The sequence below is a fragment of the Chrysemys picta genome, chromosome 12, assembly GCF_011386835.1.
Source record: "Chrysemys picta bellii isolate R12L10 chromosome 12, ASM1138683v2, whole genome shotgun sequence".
In the NCBI taxonomy this organism is placed as follows: Eukaryota; Metazoa; Chordata; order Testudines; family Emydidae; genus Chrysemys; species Chrysemys picta.
The window spans coordinates 23515124-23524981 of NC_088802.1; the positions used below are offsets into that span (position 1 = coordinate 23515124).

The 9858-nt window shown below is 55.4% G+C and overlaps 1 protein-coding gene across 1 annotated transcript; it reads left to right on the forward strand.

Annotated features, from left to right (window-relative positions):
• Positions 1–768: 768 nt before the first annotated feature.
• Positions 769–7618, forward strand: LOC135974556 (fibrinogen-like protein 1-like protein). Its single transcript, XM_065562964.1, has 3 exons — positions 769–773; positions 2873–2982; positions 4368–7618. The coding sequence occupies exons 1-3, from the start codon at positions 769–771 to the stop codon at positions 5045–5047; spliced, it is 795 nt and encodes a 264-aa protein (XP_065419036.1). The 3' UTR covers positions 5048–7618.
• The last annotated feature ends 2240 nt before the right edge of the window (positions 7619–9858 follow it).

Here is a 9858-nt window from a genome sequence, read left to right on the forward strand (position 1 = left end):
GAGAAATTAAATCCCTGGCTCACACCTGCCCGGCTTCAGAAACGTTGGCGTTCTCGGGGAGGAGGGAGGGAGCCCAAGAAATCTGGTATCTGCGGTAAATAAAGGCTGGGCAGACGTTCCGGTGGGGGCTCCTTCCCTACCCACAGGCCAGGCTTGAGGCCAGCAGTTGAGAAAGCAAGATAAGCTGGATGTGGAGTGGCGCTTTCCCCATAAAGGCATGGAGCCCTGGCTCTGGTTTCTGATGTGGAAGTGGGACACTTCAGGTTGCTAACTCGCCCGCTCAGCTGCAGCGTCGGGATGGGTGAGTTTTATTGAAATGCCCAGTATTTCACACAGCCTGGAGATGTAGGGCCAGAGCCTGGTGGTGGGCACCAGAGCCCCAGGCGGTGTGGGCACGTGGGGGAGGTGCAGTGGCAGGGCATGCTATGTGGCCCCTGTGGGACACCATGTGCCCTGAGTGCCCGGGCACAGGAAGGAACATGCCCAGACAGACGCAGTAACTACCGCATAGAGAGGGGCAGCCTGCACTCCTCTCAGTGCCGCCCCTCAGCCCGGGCAGGTGCACAAGGGGGAGGGGAGCCCTGGTGCATCCTCTGCTTTCCCGACCCTGCCTGGCCGAGGCACAAGGGATGGGGGCGCAGTGAGGTACATGCTGCTTTTCCTTTGAAACGGAGCAGCATTTCCCCCCGCTAGTGCATGCTGTAGCATGAGCCTGGCTAGCTAGGAGTCTGGCAGTGCCTCCTGGTGGGTAAAGAGTGCCCCGGGGCCATGGGGTACCAGGAGCCTGGCGGGGATCCCCTGCCCAGCGCTCTGCTGGACCCTAGGCAGGAATCCTCCCTCCCTGCCCCAGGTACCTCTGGGCATTGGGGCCAAAGTACTTTAGAACACAAAGGAACTAGGATAAGCCATGTTTTAAAAATGGGGAAACTGAGGTATGGTGCAGTGTAATGAGTTTTCCAAGGTCACAGGTCAAACTCAGGCCCTCTGTGTCTTAGACTATTACAGTGTGTGAACGGCTGCTAGCTGGCAGCTTCCCCGCTCCTCTGGGGCGTCCGGAGAAGGGGAGGCGTGTTTTCAAGGATGAGTGACTCCAGATTGTTATTTCACTTCAGTTCCAAACATTGTAGTTCTGGCTTGTTAGACTTACTGAAATCCTTCTCCTTTAAAGCGTTAACCCTTTGCCTGCCATGGGTTACGCCTCTCTCCTCCCTCTCACAGGGATACCTGAGATTGCTGGCAGCATGTCACAGTTACTTGGGCTGTGACATTGTCTGAAGAATTTGGGGTCCAGGCAGCTCCAAAAAGAAGGTGTTTCCAATTAAATCTGTCTGTGGATGATGTCTGGGCAAAGTGTTTCCATTGCAACAGTGTGTTTCGGTGTGTCGTTTACACGGTGTTCTCTCTCTCTCTCTCTAATTCATTTGCACATTTGTATCACGGTCACTTTTGGGGTTAGTTGTGGACTTTCTAACTTTGCAACACCACATGAATACACTGATGGCTGACAGAAAGCACGGTTCCGGACTCCAGTGCGGCTTTAGCCTGTTCTGGTTTGACACACACACACACACCCTGCCCGGCGCGTCCCGCCCCGCCCCGCCCCGCAAAAAGCTGCCATTTTGCAACTGTCATGGGCCGGCAGCAGCTATAATCAAACTTGGGACCTCTGGAGCTTCACACGTGAGCTTCTGCTGTAGGGTTCTCAACCTATTTACCATTCGGGGCTGCATATGCCGTGCTCTGCGTTATGTGGGCTGTAGCTACACAAGATGTAATACCAGGGCCGTGATAGATATACCTGGGGGTGGGGGGAAGGGCGGGGGGTGAATGAGCCGGTTTCTGTCCAAGAGTCTGGATTGCTCTGGGCTGCTGATCCCGGCAAGGTCATTGTGAATCCCTGCGCTGAGTGCTGAAGGTGGCCTGGGAAAAGCATGTGTGGGGAGGGGGAGGGGTGTCTATGTTAATCCCGGCTGAAATAAATGGCCATGCCCTTGCTAGGGCAGCGCTTACAGTGCACCCCTCGGGGACCTGGCTCCATTTTGAACTCTTTTTGGCCAGGACTGTGGCCCCTGGCGACTCTGCCCACTTTAAGCCTGGCCTGAGCTGGGCCCACAGAACAGCTGCAGTGTCAGCAGCGTGTCCCCCTCTGGGCTGCTGGGCTGCAGTGCAGGGGGCAGCATGCCTGGCGTGGGGCACACAGCAGCTCTGTGCCCTGGGCCCCTCTCACCTGGCGCTCATCTGAGGGGGGCAGAGCCCTGCCGGAGGCTGCCCAGCTGCTGTCTCTGTGTGGGTGAGTGGGCACTGCCCTCCGGCTGGTGGTAGTGACTGTGGACGGGGGGAGCTGGGACAGAGGGGGTTACTCTGAGCAGCAGTCCCCTTGCAGCGGTGCAGCGCGGGGAGAGAGGAGGCAGCTCCTTCCCCACCACAGGGAGCGCTCCAGCCGGCCCTGACCCGCCCGGGATCCGGGAGCCAGGACATCGGAGCCGCAATCTTTGAATGGTTTTTACCATGCAGCTGGGTCCCAGCTGTGTGCTAATCGGGCCGGCTGCAGAGACGGAGACAGTGGCCGGGCCGGGGGAGAGGTGAATGGTGGGCTTCACCCCGTCTCCAGAGACTTGGGCCCACCCCCCCCATGCTGAGCCTCTTTGAACATCCAGCCATGTCCTGCGGTGCCTACCTGGGAGCTGAGCTCTTCTGAAAATCTGGCCCAGTAGTTGAGCCCTCTGAAAACTCTGGCCTTAGCGTCTAAGGGTAACATTTTCAAGAGTGGCTAAGTCACTTAAGTGCCTAAATCCCAGTGACTTCTAGTGGGATTTAGGCACTTGTGAAACTCTCTCCTGGTCTCATGTCCAGTGGTTTCTGTCCCCTGCAGGGTTCCAGTCCATCTCTCTCGTGCTTCTGTCTACGCTGTCCATGATGGCACTCCTTTGCGTAGCCCCGTGCAGGGCAACGGGGCCCTGGCCCACAAGAAGGTCGAGAGGGGTAAGTAGAGAACCCGTCGGACGGCTTCTATCATCTGCCATATCCGAGATCAGGGCATCGTGGGCCTGATTCTGCTCCTCTCCCCCATGCCGGGGTCACCCCTAGATCCACTTATACACTGAATGCACCTTCCAGCCCCCCCGCCAGCGCTGGGCCCAAAGAAACGCTGAGTTCTCCGAAGGGATCGCAAGGCCAGCCTGCGCTAGTGAGCCCACTACTCCCATTCGCAGGCCTCCAGCGCCTGGAAATGGGCCAGCTGGGGTGGGGGAGGTGCTGCTCGACTGGCTGTTTGCTTTACACAGCTTCGTTATCCCTTTCTCCGGTAACGGCTGCCAAGCCCCCGGCAGTGACTGAAGAGCGCTGGTGCCAACCGCAGGGCAGCGTGTGGGAACCAGGCACCCCCCCCAAATTGGCTGGGAGTTCTACCCTTCCATCTCACCAACTCCTATACTATACTAGGGCTAGCCCCGGCTAACAGCTGGGGATCTCTCGCTCATGCCTAGAAGCCTTGCCCCCAGAGTCCAGGCAGCAGGGAGAGCCAGTTCCTCCTTGTCAGGGGTTTTCATTCCCTTCTCCCCACACCTCCAGCGGCTCTGGGAGCTGCTCAGGGTCTTGCCCAGGCAGGCCAGGGGCCGAACCAGCTCCAGAGGTGGCCCTGAGCCCCTGCCCCCGCAGAGCTCAGCAGCTCCTCCCCCTCGGCTCAGCTATGGGGGAGGGGCACACAGGGGGATTGTCTGGGGGGTAGGGGAGCTGGGGGGGGCTCAGGCTCGAGGGAGGACCCTGGGGAGGGGAGGGGCAGTATAACCACAGTGCTCTCATTCTACCAGGATAGTTCGGGACAATTTCCGCCCCAAAGACAAGCCCCTCGATAGGATGTCTGGAAGTTTCAAAGGCTCCACAGGGAGTTGGGTGCCTAAATCCCACTGAATTCCAATCACAGTCGGGTGTCAAACTCCCTTAGGCTCTTTGAAAACTCCCATTTAAATTGTCACTGATGGGTTTCATAATTAACATTCGCTGAGATGGATCTGGCAGCGTCTCCCCCACCCTCCCCAAACGATTTCTTCAGCAGTACGGACTCAGGAAGGATACAGAGCCTTGGTTTACACTTGATTCATCGCTTTAAGGTTTCTTCAAAACCAGCAGAGCAAGAAACTATTCTTATTTTATTTTATTGGTAAAATGAAAGTGTAAGATCTGGAGCCGGATTCTGTGGCCAGGAATGGCCGGGGTGGATTCTGTGGCTGTAGTATTGTGAAATACACAGGACCTGCCTCTAAAACCCAGCCTCCAGTTACCCCAGGTTGATTTGATCGAGCTAGCTAGCGCTCTCTCCCGCCCCCCCCCACGCCTGCCCCCTTAACCTGATGTTTGTGGCATTTCAGGGTTCCCCAAAGACTGCAGCAACATTCCCAGGGACAGCCCCAGCGGGGTCCATGTCATCCAGCCGGCAGGCTCTCCCCCTCGAGTGGTGTGGTGTGACATGGACACCGAAGGCAAAGGCTGGACCGTTGTCCAGAGAAATTCTTACAACACAGAGATCACCTGGAAGGAGTCCTGGAGCACCTACAAGTACAGCTTTGGGAACGTGCAGCAGGATTACTGGCTGGGCAACGAGTACCTGTCCCTGCTAACGCGGCAGAACATCTACAAGGTCCGCTTTGTCGTGGAGGACAAATTCAACAACACCCGCTACGCAAAGTTCGACATCTTCAGTGTCGAGGATGAGCCCAGCGGGTACCCGCTGAGGCTGGGCAGGTACTCTGGGGACAGTGACGACTATCTCACCACCTACCACTTCGGCCTGGGGGGCATACACGACAACATGAAGTTCAGCACGACTGACAAGGATCAGGACCAGGCCAGTGGGAATTGCGCAAGTAGCTATGGAGGCTGGTGGTACGACAAGTGTCAGAACGTCCTGCTCAATGGGAAAGGCTACATCTACTGGGCAGGGTTCTGTAAGAGTGGGGAGTGCAAGTCTTCCCTCATCCTGGTTAAGCCAACAGACGTGTGCTGTGTCCGGCAGGAGGAGCCCATCCTCCTTGGGAGCCGGCGCTGCTAAGAAGGGGAGACAATATTAAATCAGACACGGCGCGCCATCCCCCACCTAATCAGTGCAGTCCCTGCAATGCCTCCACTCTGCTCACCCCCTTCCCTGTTGGCTTCTGCACGGTAAATTCGCTGGAATAAATGCTGAGAGCTGACCCAGCTGGTGCGTTCGAAGGACACGAAGAGTGTGATTGGTGTGTATAACTGGACCCCCACTTCCACTCTGCCTCGCTGGAAGCCATGTCACTCACTACAACTTTAGACCCACATTAACCTCTGCTTCTCCCAGCCCTGCCACTGCCCCTTGGCATTAGTGATCAATGAATCATGACACTGGATTTCTAGCAACTGTAATTGAGCATTTAAATGGGTAGATGACTCAAACCCAGGACTTTACATCTTAATCCTTCATGTATTAGCAGTGGTGAGTTTGGGTTCAAAAACCTGGCCTCTGTGTTTTTAATAAATATGGTTATTACATGAGAAAACATTGCAACAGTAATTAGTTGCTGATGAACCATTGAGATTAGATAGACGTGCAACGAAACCGCACAATAAAGATATTGGTGTCCCTCTTCAACCCAAGGGGCTAGTCAAAGTTTGGGGCCCTGGGGATGTTCCAGTGGGGATCAGAAATTGGCAATGGAGTCTGGGGGCTAGTTTCTGGGCACACGCCATCATGGCTTGTTCTACATGAGGCCCCCTTACCTGTTGCTTCCAGCTGTCTTAAATGAAGAGTGCATCCTCACAGCTGTGTCAATGAGATTTTAACTCCACCCATCACAAGGTATAATCCAGCTCCTAGCAGTGTATTTATCTGTCAGGCTGACGTCCTCTGAGCATCTCTGAGCATTTCCTGCCTGTTTGGCTTCAGTCACTTCAATCAAAGTTCATTGTGACCAGATGCTGAACACCATTAATGCTAACAGCCAGGGGCAGGAGCACCCCCCGAACAGGGAACGAACAGGCTAAAGAATAACGCCATGGATTCAAGTCAGCTGGGCCTGATGAAGTTCACCCTCGGGCAGGGCTCCCAAATCGTGGGCTATAGCCCAAAGATGGGCCATGACGTAGCCCTGGCTGGTCCACTGGCAGGGGTGAAGATGGGGGGGAATGTGAAGGGGTGTTGCCCCCCCCCAAACTGCATCTTTCCATTCCCCTCCTGACCATGGCCCTTCAGTGCATCCCCAGGACACAAGGCCCTGTCTAATTGGCCTTCCTGACAGAGCCTGCATGGAGAGCGTGCGTAGGAGGGAGTTTGGGGGGGCAGGTTTGGAAAGAGGGATATTTTCAGGGGGAGGGAAGCTGGGAGCCGCTGAGGTGCAGCTGGAAGGTTTCCTCCTCCCTCCTCAGCATCTGGGGTGCAGACAGGGGGGAGGGGGTTGCTATTTTCCAGTTGGGAGTATCAGGGACCCCTGCCCCCCCCCCCCCCGTGCACTGAGCTGTCCCCTCCATCTCGGTTGCTGGTGGTGAGGTGGGGGTGTGCTGTTTTGCAGTGGGGGAGCGGGGGATCCCCCTGCCCAGGGCACTGACCTCTCCCCTTCCCGCCTCCCATCTCCGCTGTCCGTGGTGGGAGCCACCCCCACCCCCCACTCTGCCCATTGCAGGCTGCGCTTGGTGCCCTCCCCAGCCAGCCATCCCTCGCCAGGCTGGAGCATGACGCTGCAAGTGGGGACATCCTCAGCCTGTCCCGGGCAACCAGCTCGCTCAGCTGTTTTGCTGACTGGCGGCTCCTTGCCAAACCCAGGGTTCCCCTGCACTATTCCCCCCAACTTAGGGTCCCACCCACACCCCAACTCCCCCCTGAACATGGCTACCCCCCCTTCCAAAACAACCTGAACTCTTCATACGCCACAGCCCACCCCCGCCCCTCCCCATGAGCCACCTGGCAGCAGTGCCCTCCATCGGACCAAACTGCTCTCCGTGTCGCCCTCCCACCCCCACCCCCCAGGGCCAGGCTGGCGCTCTCTGAGGCTGGACCCCGTCTGTGACTGGGGTTTCAGCACTCCTGCTTCACAGATGTATACAGAGCACTGTATAACCAGAGTTGTCATAACTATAAAGGGAAGGGTAACAGCTCTCCTGTGTACAGTACTATAAAATCCCTCCTGGCCAGAGACTCCAAAATCCTTTTACCTGTAAAGGGTTAAGAAGCTCGGATAACCTGGCTGACACCTGACCCAAAGGACCAATAAGGGGACAAGATACTTTCAAATCTTGGTGGGGGGGAGGCTTTTGTTTGTGCTCTTTGTTTGGGAAGTCATTCGCTCTTGGGACTGAGAGGGACCAGACATCAATCCACGTTCTCCACATCTTTCTGAACAAGTCTCTCAGATTTCAAACTTGTAAGTAAACAGCCAGGCAAGGCGTGTTAGTTTTTACTTTGTTTTCTCAACATGTAAATGTACCTTTTACTAGAGTGTTTACCTCTGTTTGCTGTACTTTGAATTCGATTTCTAACGCAGCGTTTTGCTCTGGCCTATTGCTCTTTAAGTTTGATTACCCTGTAAAGTTATTTTCCATCCTGATTTTACAGAGATGTTTTTTACCTTTTTTCTTTAATTAAAAGCCTTCTTTTTAAGAACCTGATTGATTTCTCCTTGTTTTTAGATCCAATGGGGTTGGATCTGTATTCACCAGGGAATTGGTGAAAGGTGTCTCAAGGCTTCCCAGGGAAAGGAATCCACTTGGGAATGGTGGCAGTGGACCAGATCTAAGCTGGTAGTTAAGCTTAGCAGTTTTCATGCAGGCCCCCATATTTGTACCCTAAAGTTCAGAGTGGGGAAGCAGCCTTGACAAGAGTCTAGTGACTCTCTCACCCTGGGCTCTCCCCAGTATAGACTCTTGTTCACACTAGTCGAATGATGTTCAAATGCTGAGAAGGAGCAGGGAAGAGGCACAGAAATGACTTGTGGCCTGGCCAGCACACCTTAGAGCAGGCAACCCGAGGGGCTGCAGCTAGTCAGCTTGACTAAGCAGTTCCGAGGTCTGTCATTAAGGTCTATAGTCACCAAGCAGGAGGAGGTAGCTGCATTTCAGGTTTTTGCTCAGGCAGACAAAGGTGTAAGGAGAGCTGGCAAAGCTGATGTTAGAAACATTGACATTGGAAATCCATGTAAGTGTAGAAGAGTGACGGAACCAATCATGCGGGGACGTGGGAATTCACTCTCACCTGGCCTCTGGGGATGGAGGCAGCACGTGGCTGGCACTTCTCCCTCCTGCTGTACGAGGGGCAGGTGCTGCTACCGACCGCTCCCCCTAACCCCACCCTGCTGCGCTCTGGGGATGCTGCCCTGCTGTGGAGCTCTCAGGTGTCTTGAACTGGAATTTGTTTGGAGAGAAACTGCTAAGGAGCCTTATCAGCCCCGAGCAGAGAGTACCTGGGAGCCTGCCTGGGTCGGGCGGGTCTGGTACAGCCTCCCCCCAGATAAGGCTCTTCCCTGGACCTGCCACCCATTGGAATCTGGAACGATTCCCTCCGAGGTAACACCCGGGGCAGCCAGGGAAGGGCAGGGCACGGCCTGCTCCCCTGGAGCGTTAGGGCTTTCAGGAGTCAGAGATGTCACCGGAGCAGGTTGTACATTAAAGCAGCGAAGGCAGTTGGGGGGCAGCGGAATTGGGTGCTTTGCCATTGCACTTGATCAGCTCAATTTGAAAATTCTTTCAAAGGAAATCCAGATGTATACATCTGACTGGGGTACATGTACACACATACACATGCACACTCACATGTGCACACACTCGTGCACATACACGTACACACATACATACCCACATGTACACATACACATATATACAGACGTACACATACATGCACACACGCTCTCCCTGGAGCGCCCCAGGATGGGACTGACAGGGTGGCTGGCTATTATGGAGGCAGAAGGGGGTTGGGAGAAAATAATCAAGAACTTTTGCTGAAAATGCAAACCTAAGCTGGAAATCTGTGCAGGGCTGGGCTCAGCGAAAATGATCGTTTGAGCTGCTCTTATTAACCGTGGTCCTGTACTTCCTGGTTTGCGTCGGACCCAGGCAGGAGACTGGGCTGCTCTCAGCTGTAGAAGCCATTGGAATGAGCCAGGTTGGAATGAGCCAGGACCTCAGAGCCTTCTGCCACCAATCGCCCCAGCAGTCACTGATCCACACCAAACCACGTCCTTCCAGTTAGGCAGTTTCATATGCACACGTCAAACCCTTGGTTTGCCACTCAGACACCACGGTGATGGGCACAGTAAGGACCGAGAGACGCTAAACAGGCAGACAGACAAGGAAATAGTGGCCCTGCCTACAGGTGTGTGTGTGGTGCAAACGGATGAACACCAGTTGCTGGCTGAAGGCACAACCTTAATTCCCGCATCTCCTGTCTGTCAGCTATCGTACGCTTGGCAGCCTGAGTTCCGATTTCTAACGCAGCGTTTTGCTCTGGCCTATTGTGGTTCTCATGTCCGGGGGCGCCTTGGCCCCGCGTATCAGGAGCGGTGCAAAGGAGGCTGCTTTTCAAAGGTCCTTAAGTAGGGTTGTCAACTTTCTACTTGCACAAAACCAAACGCCCTTGACCCAACCCCTTTCATGCCCTTCCCCAAGGCCCCACCCCGACTCACTCCAGCCCAGCCCACCTCCCTCAGTCGCTCGCTCTCACACCCTCACTCACTTTCACTGGGCTGGGGCTGGGGGTTGGAGTGCAGGGAGTGGTGAGGGCTCCGGTGGGGATGCGGGCTCTGGGATTGGGCTGGAGATTAGGGGTTTGGGGTGCCAGAGGGGGATCCGGGCTGGGGCAGAGGGTTGGGGTGCGGACTCTGGGGGGAGTTTGGGTGCGGAAGTGGGCTC

Excerpts from the sequence above, each read along its gene's own strand:
- LOC135974556 (XM_065562964.1), top strand. Across the intron at positions 2,983-4,367 it reads CCACAAGAAGGTCGAGAGGG|GGTTCCCCAAAGACTGCAGC; the intron begins GTAAGTAGAGAA and ends GTGGCATTTCAG.